This window comes from Camelus ferus, chromosome 14, assembly GCF_009834535.1.
Source record: "Camelus ferus isolate YT-003-E chromosome 14, BCGSAC_Cfer_1.0, whole genome shotgun sequence".
NCBI classification, from domain to species: Eukaryota; Metazoa; Chordata; class Mammalia; order Artiodactyla; family Camelidae; genus Camelus; species Camelus ferus.
In genome coordinates this window covers 55943461-55961411 of record NC_045709.1, presented here as the reverse complement: position 1 = coordinate 55961411, position 17951 = coordinate 55943461, and the positions used below count along the sequence as shown (strand labels likewise).

Sequence of the window (17951 nt, the reverse complement as noted above, 5' to 3'; positions counted from 1 at the left end):
GTCATACACTCTCCAGTCCTCACCCAAAGTTTTGCCTGTAAAAACTTCTCCCCCAAAACCATCAGGGAGTTCGGGTTTTTTATTTTTTCTTTTTAGCATAAGCCACCTGTTTTCCTTGTTTGGTCCTGCAGTAAACCTTTCTCTGCTCCAAACTTCAATGTTTTGTTTTGCTTGGCCTCACTGAGCCTTGAGCATGTAAACTTGCATTAGATAACAGTAAGGTAATAGTGTAATATTTATAAGAAAAAGTATTGTTAAACTTTTGTAGGAAACAAATGAACAAAGTAGCCTGTATGAAAGGAAAAGTAATTTTCCCTTTACCATTTCAGATTCTCAGCTGAGGCCCCCTCTTTAATAAAATACAGGTTAACAGGAGAAAAACAAACAGAAGTTTAGTAATGTGTGTACCTCCTATATCCATGGGGGATACCCAGGAAAACTGAGTAACTCTCTGAAATGGCCCAAGTCACCACCTTAAATAACATCTTAAGCTAAAGATAAAAGAAAATATTGGAATGTGAGGAAGCCAGTTATGGGAAAGTATCAGTGAAAGGACAGTAAACAATGGTAAAGTGGTTATGCAGATTTAGGTCTTTGCCTTCTCCATTGTCAAGAGTCTCTAGAGATTTTTGTCCTAATTCTCTTCCTGTTGCAGAGAAGGGACAGTTTTACAAATGGAGATTTCCCATATAAATGGAAATGTCCCTAACAAAATATCTACTCAGTTTTCTGAGCTTTTCCTGTGTCTGCTCTTTCTTAAAAAATAATCAGCTCAAGATAATCCTTATGTCAAAGAGGTATATTTTGGGGTTGCAAATTCTGTTCCCTTTCATGCCTAAAAGATTAATTTAAGTTCTTATTTCTCTTATTATTTGTATTGCAATTTTTATCTCTTTTAAAACACTAAAACTAAATGCACAGTTTTAACAAGTAACATGGATATGTTTAAAAGAATTCTCAAAAGCTGAAAACCCTTAAATTTTTATAGTAACTTTCCAATCTAAAAATATAAGATTATAGATATTTCAATATTATGTTTTAACCTATATTTAAATGTTAATTTTTTAGTTAATATTTTATCCCAGGTTCTAGTGGATTAATTGTATATTTCTATTTCTAAATAGACCTTATGATTTCTTCAAATTATACATGATGTAATTAATAATCTAAACTCCTTAGATTTCTCTCAAGGGATTTCATTAATGCTTTTATCCTTATTCAGTCTATTTTTCCAGTATCTATCCTGGAGAAGCTTATAAATATTATTTTTTAAATTTTATTCAAATCGTAAGATTGATTGTGTTTTATTGGCTTTTAATATGAAACCAAAAAAAAAAAAGAAATCCAGTACTACTGTTATAGGAGGGTGGGGGGAAAATACGATACCTTGGTTCTTTGTAACCTGAAAAAAATGAATTTGTAACAAGAGACAGAAAATGTGATATGAACAGAAGATTTTATTAGTAAAGTAAAAAGATAATAAAATATAGTTACCCCTGAGAAATGGAGGTGGGCCAACCCAAGAGAGGAAAATAATGGCTCTGCTCTTTTGTTTCTCTTATTTTATAGCCTGGCTTAGGGGGCACTTTCATGATCGATTGATTGATTGATGGCTCATGTTCTTTAGGTGTTCAGGCTGATTGATTGATTGATTTACTGCTCCTGTTCCTTGTGCCCAGGCATGCCCATCTCATTTGCACATGCTCTTACTCATGATGCACACAGAGAAACCTATGGGGGGGGGCTCAAATTGCAATGTTAATTACATTATAATGAGCATAGGGTCAAGTTAAGCCAGGTCTTTCTCTCTACTGCGCAGCCACAGCATTAAATTCTAACCAGCTTCTTTGCTGGCCTTCATTTAGAGAAAGTAAAATTTTTGGAGCCCCTTATCCTGAGCACAGGGGTACTATTATTTTCTGATTTGCTCCCTTCTGCTTCCTCTCCCCTTGCCCGGTGCTCATGTCTATCTAACTGTCTAACAATACTGTGTATGGAGATTTGGACATGATTGCATACTTTATAAATAATTTTGAACTGCAGTTGATCCTTAAACAACATAGGTTTGGACTGCATGAGTCCACTTATATATAGATTTTTTTGATAAATACAGTATTATACAATCTCAGGTTGGTGGAACCCACTGATGTGGAGGACTGACTCTGGGACTCGAGCACCCTCAGATTTTAGTATCCTGGGAAAGTTCTGGAACCAATCCCCTGTGGGCATGGATATTCCTATTATAATTAATAGTCATCATTAACATTTAACATTTACAAAATATTCCAAGATTACACAGTGCTATTTATAAAATTGTTACAGTCCATTGATATAAATGTAATAAAAAATGGAACAGTATCTTTAAAAAAGCCTATCTCAGTGATATTTTCTATACTTCCTTTATTTAGGTATGCCTTATTAATTAAACAGCCAAATAGTGAGTCCTATCTTTAGCAGAAATTTCACCCTGGAGGGATATCCTTACCAGTGCTGAATTACCAGTTGACAGAGTAAGTTTCAAGAATCCTGGGTTGGAGTCATGGCAGGGTAGATGGTAAATCCTGGAATTCATTTAGCATGTGACACTGGTGGAAAATATAATTTTCAGTAAATGGCACAATGATAAGCAGTAATAGGCTAATATGATCTACATATGGAAAACAGCTGGTTGTCTGCAGCAAATTTGTTTGGGTAAAATTCCCTCTCAGGAAAAAAAAACTTGTTTATTTGCAAAAATGTTGATAGATTTCTTAACCAAGTTTTAAAATATGACCACTACAAGGCTTTACTGGTTAAAAAATAGTTGTACATCACTTTATCTTCCCCTCTATTCTTTAACATTTTAAAAATAAGTTGTCCACTCTGGTCAGCTAATATTATCTGTATGTTCTATGTATTGGAGAAAATATGTGGGAAAAGAAATTGAATCTACTTAACAATATTATACTGTCTGTATAGTTCGAAATGTTTAAGATGATAAATCTCGTGCTCTGCATCTTTTAACTACAATTAAAAATAATTGATACTTACTTAACATTTTATATTTATAATTACATCACTTTTTCTGAAATAAAATGGGACTACTGAATTTGATCACGTGTACATATTGGGAAACCAGATTTCCTAATATTTCCTTGACACAAACTATCAATATTTTCCTTGGTTATTAGATTTCATCCATGCTTCCACCACCTAACAATAAAACTCAATTCCATGCTTTACAATGACTCAGAAAGAAGAACTTTCTTGCCTTTTCTAGCTCCTGCACAGTTATCAGCATTCACTATGGGACTGGGATTTGCGTTTTCTAAGTACTATTGCTAACTGTCTCAAGTGAGTGAATACAAAAGGAAACAACAATTAAAGATTGCATTTGGTTGTCAGCATAGTATTTAGGAAGAAATAAGCAAATGTTTTGATGGAAATATACACTTTTTGATTTTTGAAAAGTCAAGCAATAAAACTTGCTTATTTCTCCAGTATATCTTGTTAATTTTTTACTCAGATTTGAACTAAAATTTATGGAAAAAAGATACACTGATAAAAGAAAATGTTCTATTATTTATTCACTGTATTTAAAATTTACATGAATCTATTAAGGGCACTGTGTAATGTTTCCACTTTATGCTTTAAACAGTTACAAACATTTGGCATAAAATAATGTGCATATCAATGTAACAAGTTCGAAATGTGGGGAATGAGTACCTGAAGCCTACCTTCCTTCTAACAATGATCATTAACACTCCACATGAATGGGTCATAGATTTCTCTCTCAAAATTCTAAGATATTTTTCATGAACAAAATTCTAAAGGACTTCAACATGCAATGGATATATATTTAACATTCAGAATAACTAGCTCCCATGCTTACACTGAACTCATATGGCAAAAGCCTGTAATTGTACTGATTCTTTGGTTCAGTGTGTTCAAAAGCAAAGCAATGTGGCAAGCCTAATGAAAACCATCTTTTGTGTTTGCCAGCTTCAAATTGCTAATACAGTTGCATTAAAATTCAACCATCCTCTCGGAAGATATATGTAGCTTTGATAAGCAGGACAGTTTGTTTTCTGAATGCAAGAGACAAGCATGAATCTGTTTCTCTAATTGTCCTGGTAGTTAAGGAAAATGAGGAGGAAGCATGTTTATTTTAATAAAATGTCATTCTGCCTCCTGGTATGACCACATCTGATTAGGAAAATAGTAAATCAATCAGATTCTGTCAGGTGAAACATCATGTCTTCTATTCTTGGCAACCTCTTGGCTATTGCCACAGACTGTTAAACAATTGAATGTGTTGTAGTTATGAAATTATCCATGTCACGAATCTCGGGCTCTCCTTTTAATTACTCAAGACAAACTAAGACTTTGGTAACTCTAGTCACTGTATGCTACAATACCAAACAAATTACCAATAATCAACCATCCCTGAACTAACTAATACATGGCCAGATAATGTTCCCAAAGCAGTTTGATGTTTTCTTGTTTCCCATAATTCCATTTGACCTTCTACCTCTTTTGACATCAGTGGGTAAATCTGCCAAAATCCTTGTTCTTCAAGAGTTTTCATCTCAGGAAGTTCTCATTCTTGCCCTCTGATATAAAAATAACCACTCCAGCAATTAAAATCTCTTCAAATAAAAATAAGTCAAGGTTGCTTGATGACTACCACACAGGCACCTGCCCTTCCGATATTCAAGGATGCCATCTGTCGAAAAGATGAAACACAGTTTGAGAAAAATTTTATTATCATAGAAAAATACACAAATTAGAGTATATTTGAAACACTCATATGCACAAAACTCATCTATAAAAGTGCTTATCTTTTCCCAATTTAGGCGCAAGCAGTACAATAAAAATGGAAACCATGAAAATGGCGTTTACAAAAACAGCAATAATTTGTACATATACTAAAAATTTTAAAATCTGCAATCATTTATGGAATTTTTAATAAAAGTAATAAATTCTTTAATGATTTTTAGTGAAATAAAGGCTACTATAGAAAAATTTCCAGCAAAGATTTATTCTGGAGCATAAATGGGTGCATTGGTGGCATTTCACAGTGAGAGCTGGAATGTGTTTTAGATGAAATAGCCATCACACTCATTGAAGTCACTGTGAAGTTATTTCCCCAGACATTATACTGAATTAAATGTGTCATTCATTCACTGTAAACAGAGACATACAATGATGCAACTTCAATATTTTGTCATTAATAGGCTATAATTATAATTGCTACAGGGCCTATCTTAAAAAAATTCCACATTATGACTGTCATTGAAATGAGAACAGAGGTATTTTTAATAATCCTGAATATGAAATTGGCTAGAAATATATTAAAAACAATAATTTTACAGAGTTTGTAGTGAAAATTTATTCCATGGAGGTAAGCCAAGATTTTAATAATTCGAGCTTTTTGATATCAATGATTTTTATTACAGTTTTCTAAGACTAATTTATGCACATAATAATATCAGGGTAGACTAGAAATTACAGGATATTATTTCAAACTGTAAAGAAAGTGAATAAAATGTAAGAAACAAAATAGCTAAAAGCAAAATAACTTCAGATCACATGCATTATCTTACTGATTGAGAAAAGACATGGTCTCACTCTCCAAATATGAAAATTACCACCATTATCTCATTATCTGTTAGTTCTTTTAAGTGTGGTTATTGTTACCTGCCATCCCTTTGCAAGTTAAAAAAACCCATATGATTTTATTTTTATTCCTTTCATTTAATATATTATTTTTTTAAAGAGCTGATTTACTGTAACATCTCCTGTCTTTCTCATAGAAAACTGCTCAAAATGACAGGTGGAAAGGGGCATGTGATATACTGGTAGCATATTGTGTTTAAGAATAATTTTCAAAGATCACCACAGTCACTTTCATAATCCCATCTATACGACAGGTGTGTGAATGGAGTGTCAAGAGACAATATGTCAATTCGATAACATCAATGTCTACAAACTGAAATATTTCTGACTCCAAAATGCACACACTTTCCATTGTCTCTCTTTTAGTTTCCAATGATTTTGAAGCATTGTTTCACATCAGAGTTATCTAAGGAACTTTTACAAAGTATGTGTGTTCAAGCCCAACCATTCAATAGAAATTGGATGAATCTTGGGTAGTTGTATTTTTGAAATACTTCCCCAAAACACTGATGTTCATTCAATACTGAAAAATACTACGCATTGTTTCTAGATGAAATGTAGTGTGAATACTTTCACTTTATATCTCCATCTATATCTCTATAAATGCTTATATGTGTGTTTGAAAAAGAATCTCTGCTCTTTTTTCCAAAAATATACTATTCCTTTTGTATTTCTGGTTTTTTTTTTCAGTTGAAATATAGTTGATTTATGATACTGTGTTAGTTTCATGTGTATAACAAAGCAATTCAGTTATATATATATGTATATATACTCCTTTTTTCAATTATTTTTCATTACAGGTTATTACAAGATATTGAATATAGTTTCTTGGGATCCACAGTAAATCCTTGTTGTTTATCTATTTTATACATGGTGATGTGTATCTGTTAATCTCATACTCTTAATTTATCTCTCCACTTCCTCCTCCTTGGTAATCATACATTTGTTTTCTGTGTCTGTGAGTCTTATTCTGTTTTGTAAATAAGTATATTTATATTATCTTTTAGACTCCACATATTAAGTTATATCATGTAATATTTGTCTTTCTTTTTTTTGACTTGCTTCACATTGTATGGTAATCGCCAGGTCCATCATGTTGCTGCAATTGGTATTATTTTATTCTTTTTATGGCTTAGTAATATTCTGTAGTTTGTGTGTGTGTGTGTGTGTGTGTATTTTGTTTTTCAGTAAATGACACCACTTCCTACCCAGTTACTCAAGACAGAAAACTACAGCACATCCATGATCCTTAGCTCTACTTCTCTCAACTGGGCATCTGAATGATTATCAAGTCCTATAAGTATCTCTCCAACCAACTTAATTACACCCATTCTTACTGTCTTCAATCTTGTTCAGGCTAGAGTTCTACCTTGAGTGTGAAGAGGAGCAGAATATGCCACTCTAAGACATGCTATTTTGGCATATTGATTATTTTGAATTAAAGGTACTCAGGAGACACGGGATGCAGGAGAGACACAATGACCCTCCTTTGACCCCTTAGAGCAGGGGATAAATCTCCCATGTGAAATGATGCCCTCCTCTCTCCACCAGAGGGTGGAAAGCATCCTGACCACAAGAGACAGGGAATTTAAGGCCAAGAAGGCTGTGCAAACTTTGTTAGTTTTTCACCAATTTACTACCTCAAGTCCAAAACACTGTGTCTTGTTTATTCTTCCTGGATTTCTTGTTTCTTCGTTTATTTATTTATTTATTTATTTACAGTTTACTCTCTCTTTTTTTTAACTTTTTTTATTGAGTTATAGTCATTTTATCATGTTGTGTCAAATTCCAGTGTAGAACGCAATTTTTCAGTTATACATGAACATACATATATTCATGTCACATTTTTTTTCACTGTGAGCTACAAGATCTTGTATATATTTCCTTGTGCTATACAGTATAATCTTGTTTATCTATTCTGCATATGCCTGTCATTATCTACAAATTTTAAAATCGCAGTCTGTCCCTTCTCACCCACATCCCCCTTGGCAACCACAATTTTGTATTCTATGTCTATGACTGTTTCTGTTTTGTATTTGTGTTCTTTTATTTCTTTTTTTAGATTCCTCTTATGAGCAATCTCATATGGTATTTTTATTTCTCTTTCTGGCTTACTCCACTTAGAATGACATTCTCCAGGGACATCCATGTTGCTGCAAATGGTGTTATGTTGTCATTTTTTATGGCTGAATAGTATTCCATTGTATAAATATATCACATCTTCTTTATCCAGTCATCTGTTGATGGACATTTAGGCTGGCTTCCACTGTCTTGGCTATTGTAAATAGTTCTGCTATGAACACTGGGGTGAAGGTGTCTTTTTGAAGCAAGGTTCCTTCTGGATATATGCCCAGAAGTGGGATTCCTGGGTCATATGGTAAGTCTATTCCTAGTCTTTTGAGGAATTTCCATACTGTTTCCACAGTGGCTGCACCAAACTGCATTCTCACCAGCAGTGAAGGAGGGTTCCCTTTTCTCCACAGCTTCTCCAGTATTTGTCATTTGTGGATTTTTGAATGATGGCCATTCTGACTGGTGTGAGGTGATACCTCATTGTAGTTTTGATTTGCATTTCTCTGATAATTAGCATTTTTTCATGTGCCTATTGATCATTTGTATTTCTTCCTTGAAGAATTCCTTGTTTAGGTCTTCTGCCCATTTTTGGATTGCATTCTTTTTTTTTTATTATTATGTTGTATGAACTGCATATATATTCTGGAGATCAAGCCTTTGTCAGTTTCATCATTTGCAAAAATTTTCTTCCATTCTGTAGGTTGTCGTTATGTTTTACTTATGGTTTCCTTTGCTGTGCAGAAGCTTGTAAGTTTAATTAGGTCTCATTTGTTTATTCTTGCTTTTATTTCTATTGCTTGAGTAGACTGCCCTAGGAGAACATTTCTGAGATGTATGTCAGATAATGTTTTACCTATGTTTTCTTCTAGAAGGTTTATTGTATCTTGTCTTTTGTTTAAGTCTTTGATCTATTTTGAGTTTATTTTTGTATATGGTGTAAGGGAGTGTTCTAACTTCATTTATTTACATGCTGCTGTCCAGTTTTCCCAACACCATTTGCTGAAGAGACTGTCTTGATTACATTGTATATTCTTGCCTCCTACACTTGATCTTAGCCAAAAGGCAGAGAAGTGATATATTCTTGCCTCCTTTGTCGAAGTTTAGTTGACCAAAAGTTTGTGGGTTCATTTCTGGGCTCTCTATTCTGTTGCATTGGTCTATATGTCTGTTTTTGTACCAATACCATGCTGTCTTGATGACTGTAGCTCTATTGTCTGAAGGCTGGGAGAATTATTCCTCCAGCCTCTTTCTTTTTCTTCAGTAATGCTTTGGCAATTCTAGGTCTTTTGTGGTTTCATATACATTTTATTATGATTTGTTCCAGTTCTGTGAAATATGGCCTGGGTAATTTGATAGGGATTGCATTCAATCTGTAGATTACATTGGGCAGTATGACCTTTTTAACAATATTGATTCTTCCAATCCAGGAGCATGGGCTATCTTTCCATTTTTTTAAGTCTTCTTTAATTTCCTTCATCAGTGGTTTATAGTTTTCCATGTATAAGTCTTTCATCCCCTTGATTAGATTTATTCCTAGGCATTTTATTATTTTGGGTGCTATTTTAAAGGGGATTGTTTCTTTACTTTCTTTTTCTGTTGATTCCTCGTTAGTGTAAAGTAATGTAAATGATTTTTTAACGTTAATCTTGTAACATGCTACCTTGCTGAATTCTTTGATTAGTTTTAGTAGTTTTGTGTGGACCTTTTAGGGTTTTCTATATATAGTGACACTTTTACTCTTCTTTTCCAATTTGGATTCCTTTTATTTCTTTTTATTGCCTGATTGCTGTGGCTAGGACTTCCAAGACTATATTGAATAGGAGTGGTGAGAGTGGACATCCTTGTCTTGTCCCAGATTTTAGTTGGAAGCTTTTGAGTTTTTCACTGTTGAGTATTATGCTGGCTGTAGGTTTGTCTTTCTTTAAAAATATAAATGCTTTCTGCTTTGGTCACTTCTTCGAGTCTCATATATTTATGAGATTTCCATACATACAAAATTAAAGTTTGTTTTTCTCCTGTGAATCTGTTTTACATCAATTTAATTATTAGATCAGCTGAAGAAGCTAGAAAGGAAAAAGGAAAAATTTTCCACCCCTAATGTGGATTAGTAAAATATGTTCTAATAAACTTCTGACTCTGGTCTTGTTTTCTCCTAATCTTTTTTCACATCCCATCAAGTGCAACCATTTAAAAACACAATTCTGGTTATTTACTTACCTTGCTTAAAATCCTTCATTAATTCTCCGTTAGGTTTATAGTAAAGCCAAGATTTTATAACATGGTTTCTGGCCCTGTATTATATAGACCTGATTTATCTCTTCAAGCTCATTGCTCACCACTTTATTTCTTGCCCAATGAAACATCACATCTGTTATCCTTTCTGCAGCTCTTTAAAACTTCTTTTCCTTAAACCAAACCACTCACACATTTTTATCTGTTTAACTCCTACCCATTTGCCATGCCTTATTCTACACTTCAGTTCCTGATGGAAGATTTCTCAACCCAACGTAAGTTCTATCATGTGTTAAGTATTTCTCTCCCCAGAATTTATGATTCTATTTTAAGCATTTGATATAGTCTACATTTTAAATATTTTAGAAGGCTTTTCCCCTTTTCCCCTTTGGTCTTACTTTACCTTATTTAATATATATATTTTAATAATCTGCCCTGTTCTCTCTCCAGGGTTATACCTTTCAGCCTGAGTATGACAACCTAGAAAAGTTGGCCATGAAATCAATTAGAAAAAAGCAACTGAGGATGTAGCTATCTTGCAGGGCTTCCCTGGAACTCATGCTAAGTATTTTATGTATATCTATTGTGTGCAAATAAATTAAATCCATGCACAACAGAGTAAACTGAGTTTCAACAGTAATTCAAAGTTTATCTAGGAAGCATTCCTATATCTCCCACCCCAGGCCAGCAACTATGTCAGTCTTTGGAGATGTGACAGTCAATGACACACTATCTTTCTTTCTTCACTGCTGCAGATGGACACAGCATGGCAGCACCCTGACAATGTGCCAAGGACACATGAAGAGGGGATTTTGCCCAGGCTAGGGGAAAGGTAATAAAACTTTCCTTTTTATGTCCTGAAGCACACATATTATTTTTTCAAATAAAATTCAAGAAATAAACCCAAAGTAAAATGACAGTCAAATTTACTTAAAACACAAATGCACACACACACACACACACATACACACACACAAAATACAAACATGCTTGCACACAAGCAGGTGTGTGTTATCCATAAAACCATGTAAGATGTGATTCTAGCAAATGCTCCCTAATCTATTTCCAGTATTTCCAATTCTAGCTAGCTTGGGGTGTTCTCCAAATATACATCATTGGATATTTTAACATAGTTTGCTTGTTTATTATAATGCTTAGCCCTTTGGACATGCCAATGATAAATGGAAAAACCAACTGATTTTGCCCATTTATGCAGTAAATGGAGGGAAAGGGCAGGCGTTATCTAGCAAATACAGGAATTTTCTCTAGGGCCTGGAATCCTGAAAATTTTCAAAGGGATTCTGCGTGGGTTTGCTGATGGTCCCTTGAGAGTCTTAATAATATAAATAATGGAAAGATATGGATGTAAAATATTAAAGTAATTTAAGAGCTTTAAAATTAATGTTTATTGTACTAAAATAAAGTTGTTATAAAACATTTTAAATACCACTTTGCTGTTTGTAAAATACTACATGACCCAAAAGAGTGTAATGAAATACAGAGGAGGGAAAATGGTTTTTAGGAGGCTTTTACCTGTAATTACTACATACATTGTTTTGATTTCAATTTTAAAGGAATGATAAGTATAATGGCTCATTACTATAAATATGTAATGAATATATTATATATAATTTATGTGCCCATAAACTTCTTTTATTTAATGTTCATTTGTAAAAGTAGTACATTTAATATATATTTCATTGAAGTCATACATTTCTTAGCAAATCGATAATCATTAATTTGTGCTGTGTTTCCTTTGTAAACACTAGAGGCTCAGAAAGGTAAGAAGTTAAACTATATCCTCTAAAATTTCAATGCAATAATTATAGCTTATTTTATATTTGCTGCTCTTTGGATAAGGCATGATTCTCTCACAGTTAAAGTAAAACATGGAAAATCACAAGACTTAGTTCTGAACATACTTCATGTTTTTTCCTCCATTCTACCTTTGTTCTTCCTCCTCAGCCAAATTCATTTATCTTCATTGGAATCAAAGAACTTTCCCTTAGGGAAGAGTAAGATTTGTAAGGCAGGTACCTTATCCTGGACATTAGGAATTTGGTTTCATACTTTAAAGTCAATCTATTTAATATAGTGGCTGAACACATTTCATCAAACCCATCACAATCAAAGAAGTTATGTCTATTTAAAAGTAAGAAATGAGGGAGAGTATAGCTCAGTGGTAGAGTGCCTGTCTGTCAACAAAATTTTAAAAATAAGTGAATAAAAATAAATTTTAAAAATAATAGTAAAATAAAAGTAAGAATCTTTAAAAGGAATTTGCTTCAATCAATGTTCATGTGCCTCAGATAAATTTTAGTCAATTTCTATGACTAAAACTAGAGCCCTCTCCACACAAAGGAGTATGTGGAAGTGGGGGTATTATTCTGTTTCAACTAAATTAGACTTGGAAATTTAACTACATCTGTTGATGGAAAGGGTTTGTTTGTTTAAATAGTATCTTTTAAGTTTCTGATAAAATATAGAAATAAGGAATATTGAGAGATTTGGAAAAAAAAGAAGGAAACCAGGGAGAAATTGACTATAAGGACACAAATCTGAAAATATATTCATTCCCTTCATCAAGAGCAAGGTATAGTAGGTAAACAGCATATGATGTTTTCCACCATAATTAAGCTGCCCCACCCGCGTCTTTCCCCAGCACTCACACACATCCCAACACAAATCCTCTGGTTTTGTGACCAGATTGGGAGCTGCTCTACTCTGGCAGGATGCTGAGTCTCTAACTGCACTATATATTCTAGGAATAATTTAAGATCAGCCAATTACTTCACTCTATCTTCATGGCCAGAGTGTTTGTACAGTAGTGAACGCTTTATACGAGGGACCATTCATAGCCCTTTTTTTTTTTTTTTTTTGACTCAAAGTACCAATAGACCTAACAAAGATAGTCAAGCAAAAGTGGAAGGCAGAAAGTGGATTTCTTCAGTCTTCCATCCTCTTATTTCTGTTATCTTTAAAGCCAAATATTTTTAAGTCAGGGTTTTGTGAATGAACATATTCTACTTTAATTTCTTGTTTCAGCTAATTAAAATTCAGTTCTTGTCCCTTGTTATTACTTATGATAAAGTGGAAATCCCACTAAAGAAAAATGCCACTTTTTAATATAAATTTTATTAAAATATAGGATACATAATAGGAAAGTACACAAAAACATGGGATTTAATGAACTTTTTACAAAATGAACATGAAAATGGACAAAATCAATCAGCTTGAATTCATAGTAATTTGACTAGATAGATAGCTATATGTACCCTTCTCTTCTAAAAAAAAAATAAATGAAATAAATTCTTATATGTGAAGGAAGTTCTGCTGGCATCAGTTTTACCTGTGTCCATTCATTAGTCTGTGGATCATAGGATTCCATAGTGTTGAGGTATGTCTGTCCATCGTAGCCACCAACGGCATATAATCTGTCACCAAGGAGACAGACTCCAACAGCATCTCTGGGCATACTCAAAGGAGCCACCATGGTCCATGTGTCTGTTTTGGGATCATATCTAAAATGTAAGGATAAGAGGACATAATATATTCTAATCACATTCAACTTTTACTGTATGAATGATGCTCTTTCAAAGCAAGCCATGAAAAAGAAAACAAGTTTTTTTTCCAAAAGTTCAATCACTTGAGGGGGTGAGTATAGCTCAGTGGTAGAGCACATACTTAGCAATCATGAGGTCCTGGGTTCAATCCCCAGCACCTCCGCTAAAAACAAAGAAACAAACTTCAATTTTTCAAGCAGGTGTTCAAGAGGCAATATCCAAATGTCTGGCTTTCTATAGATTAAGGTACTTAAAAAATATACCTAGACTCTTAATAAGATGGAGGCAGAGTCATTTGACAAAAATGAATACCATGGTTTCTTTCCACAAGAAAGTCAAATATGTAAATAACTATTTTCCACAGTAGAATGGGGTTCTTTAAAACAGATACAAGCAAAGTGCTATAGTAATACAATAGAAGTAATTGTTAAAAAGCTGGGAGAATTGTGGAATACTTCAGTCTCCTTTAGATCAGGTTTGAAAGTCTGTCTTAAATTTGTTAGAGAGAAATGAGAAATTTCTACAAAAGAACGCAAGTATTAATGAAAATACACTGCCAGCTTTTAGGAAAGCAGGTGAGCAGTGTGGTTGATTTCAAGAGTATAAGAAGGAATAGTGCCTAAAATGGTGGGTTTTGATCAAATTACAGATAGCTTGATGCTCAGAGTAAGAAGGTATTTTGTGCTTATTCAATATGAAAATAGGGAGCCTTTGAAACTTGGGGAAATAACTACAACATGAACAGAACTATATTTAAGTGACAGTTACTCAGGACTTATAGCAAGGGAGAGATTGGTAAATCAAGAGATGGAAGGGGTTGGGGGAAGGGATAAATTAGGAGTTCAGGATTAACAGATACATACCACTATATATAAAATAGATAAACAATAAGGACGTACTTTATAGCACAGGGAACTCTATTCAATTTCTTGTAATGATATGTAATGGAAAAGAATCTGAAAACATCTATATAATACATATATGCACACACACATATAAAACTGAATCACTTTGCTGTACACCTGAAACAAACATTGTAAATCAACTACACTTCAATTGAAAAAACAGATTGAAGAAGAATTATTATTATTGAATTTTAACTAAAATAATTAAATTTTCAGAAAGTCTGATTACCATACCTTACATACAGATATTTTACATGTTGCATGGCAAAAATTCAAAGCATTCCTTGGTGAGTGTGCTTTACTTCAGCTAAGAATGAATGATTAAACAACCCCTTTGCCTTTAATTTGCAACTTCAGGTTTGGATACAAAAACAAGACATCTAGTAAGAACCCAGTTAAGTAAATATAAAAGAAGACTGGATAAAACGTTTTTTTTTTTTTTTTTTTCACAAGCACAGCAAATATATTCTGAGTCTTTTTACTCTAGGTTTATTTCTCACCAAGTGAAACGTTTAACCCACAGACTCCTAAAACCAAGAAAGAAACAAACATAAACAAGTCAAAGAACCCACCTATACTTTATCGAAAATGAAGAAGATTGTTACAAAATAAATGACTAGAGGTACCCCAGAGATCTGGAATTTATATTTCACACATAATATTTTACCCAAGACGTTACATGCATTTATAGATCATGATTGAAGGAGTTTTGACAGCCCAAATGATACATGTGAAATGAGAGATTGGTTGAATGCCTGTAAAACCAGGACCACCTTAAAGCATAGGCTGCCAAGCAAATAAAAAAGTAACTTTACATGGTGTAATTAACAAATGTGAAACATCACAACAGACACAGGTGTACATAGACACAAACACAAACACACAAAATATGCCACCCAAATCTTCTTTAAAATATTTAAATTTCCACCATGAACATTTTGAAATATGTAAACATATAAAAAAAGGACAAAAAAGGAAAGAGGAGAAAAGAAATGACACCACAAGGAATCAAATAGCAACATAAAAACAAAAATAAAACCAGGAATAACAAATGAATAGCTAAGAAGAAGTAGCTGTTCTAAATTAAATGTGACTTAAAAATATAACAAAATAAAGTGAGCAGAACTTACTTGGACCCCAATTCATAAACCACTATTAAAAGATGTTTAAGACATTTTGGAAATTTTGATTTTGGGAATCAGATTTTAATAAGAAACTATTGAAATTTTTATTAGTTGTAAGAATGACATTCTGATTACCTTGAAAAAGTAAAATCTTGTTCATTTTTCATTTTTTGTTTCTGGGGTGAATTCAGAAATATTTTGACCTAAAATGACGTGTTTAAGAATTTCTTTAAAGTATTTCAGAGGGAAAAAAGGCGGAGAAGGAGAATGAATGTAGCAAAGAAGATAATCTGGTGCTGGCTGCTGGATAACATGTACAGGGGAGTTTTTGTATTTGTTTACTTTTTCCTCAGGAAACTTTAAAAGGAATAATATATAAGACACCTTAATTTCAGTGAAAAGTGAATATTCTTAATTCGCTCTTCAATAGAAACCAGTCTGCCTTTTGTCACAATCACTTCACTTAAACAGCTTTTGCTGAAGTCATTTTTCAGTCCCCATTTAATTGTTCAGCTCTATAGAATTTTTTTTCAACTACTGTCTACAAAGCAGACTTTGTTTATCATTGCAAAAAAGGCAAAGGAACTGAGAAAACAGCCAACACTAGTGCACTAGGCAAAATAAATGCATTTCTGAAACCTGAAATTTTAAGTGAAATTCAGATAATGAAGAAATCTCATACATTCATATTCTAGGGGAAAATAAGAAAATGCTACTATGTCCTGTATTTAGGCACACCTTTAGAAATAATATCCTACATTTAGAAACAGAGATCATTCTCTTCATATTTTACAAAATTCCTGAAGAGAATTTTAAAAAATCTAGTGCATTCTGCTAGAAAATCCAAATCTTTGAAATAGGCATACCTGTTTTCAGCAGTAGGGAACATATTTCATGTGCTTAATAACAGTCTTTCAATTCATACCTGGCAATGGTGATAATATTTAAACATATATACTATGAGAAAAGAAAACCCAAACAAAACAAAATAAACCAAAACTGACTCCAAATCCCACCCCATTCCCCAACACACACTCTATCCCAGATATTCAGGAAGTATCCAGAGAAATTAAAAATTATCCAGTAATATTTATCCTTGTTTGGATATTAATGAATGAATCTAAGTTGATTTTTCTGTATTTAGAACTCCATGGATTCACATCTCAACCTGGGGATACACATAATTGTTACCCCCTCCAATGAAATAAACAGCCTTTGTTCAGCTGACAAGAGGAGCCACAGATGTATAAGCATTTTCCAAACTATTACTACCAGGGAACTCTATCACTGTCAGTTCACATTTTGAGAAAATTTTGTTCTAAGCATTATTTTTTGCCCCAGGTTGCCAGTTTATTAAAAAAAAAAAAAAAGAAGAAGAAGAAAAAGCAGATGGGGAGGTGTTGTCTTTTCGTATTTAGGCTGTCTGCCTTTCCTACACCTCACCTTGGCCTTCATGGTCAGAATGTGAGCTCTAAAGTTTATAGCTTTCAGGCAAGAGACGCGCCAAGATACAGTGGCTAAAATTGGCTGTAAAATGAAAACTTGCTAAAGGCATACGATAGTCACAGAACAAAAGTTAGTTTCTGATTGAAAATCCTCATTGAAGTTTTGGAGGTACCATTCATTTTTCAAGCATTGTTATTTCTGTAATTTGCAGATCAAAATGTATCTTAAAATATTTAAAGGGAAATATAACTAGATTTCTGCTCCCCTTTTCAATATTCTTTGCTTTTTTAATACAGGAATGTTTTAAAGAGTTAATTTGTTTTCCACTTTTCAATGAAGGTGGATGGAAAATTCCATTTTGACTTAGGTCGTGTTCTCTTCTACCTACTCTTCAAGGTTGAAGGGAGGAGAAAAGAGTTGTTAAAAGAACCAGAGAAAGTTAGGACCAGCTAAGCAAGTCTGTGACTCCTCTCAAATGTAGTTTCCTCATCAGAGCTTTGAAAACTATTTAAACCATTGTCAACCAACAGAACATGGAGCATACCCAGAAGATCTGAATGCTAAATTCAGATCTAAATTCACTTTTAAAATAAATACCTCAAAACAGTTCAAAACTAAGGAGAAATAGATTCTTTATGTCATCACTTTCTCTATAACACTTTTTCTATAACAGAAACTACTCCAAGTGCTGTGAGCCCAGATTGTGTCTCAGTGAAGTAAAGAGAAAGAAAAATGCCATATGGTATCACTTATATGAGGAACCAAAAAAAAAGGGGACACAAATTAACTTACTACAAAACAGAAACAGACTCACAGACATAGAGAACAAACCTATGGTTACCAGGAGATAAAGGGGGTGGGAAAGGATAAATTGAGAGTTTGAAAATTGCACCTCTTGGGGAGTGATGGAAATGTTAGCTATCATGATTGTGGTGGTGGTTTCATGGGTG

At 33.4% G+C, this 17951-nt stretch overlaps 1 protein-coding gene across 2 annotated transcripts in view; it reads right to left on the bottom strand.

Annotated features, from left to right (window-relative positions):
• Positions 1-3511: 3511 nt before the first annotated feature.
• KLHL1 (kelch like family member 1) overlaps positions 3512-17951 on the bottom strand; it is a 328278-nt gene continuing 313838 nt past the window's right edge. For both annotated transcript variants that reach the window (XM_032496889.1, XM_032496890.1), the window contains 2 exons: positions 13313-13484; positions 3512-4705 (listed from right to left, as the gene is read on the bottom strand). In XM_032496889.1, coding sequence (XP_032352780.1) covers positions 4646-4705; positions 13313-13484 — 232 coding nt within the window. In that variant the 3' untranslated portion in view covers positions 3512-4645. The remainder of the gene's footprint in view (positions 4706-13312; positions 13485-17951) is intronic.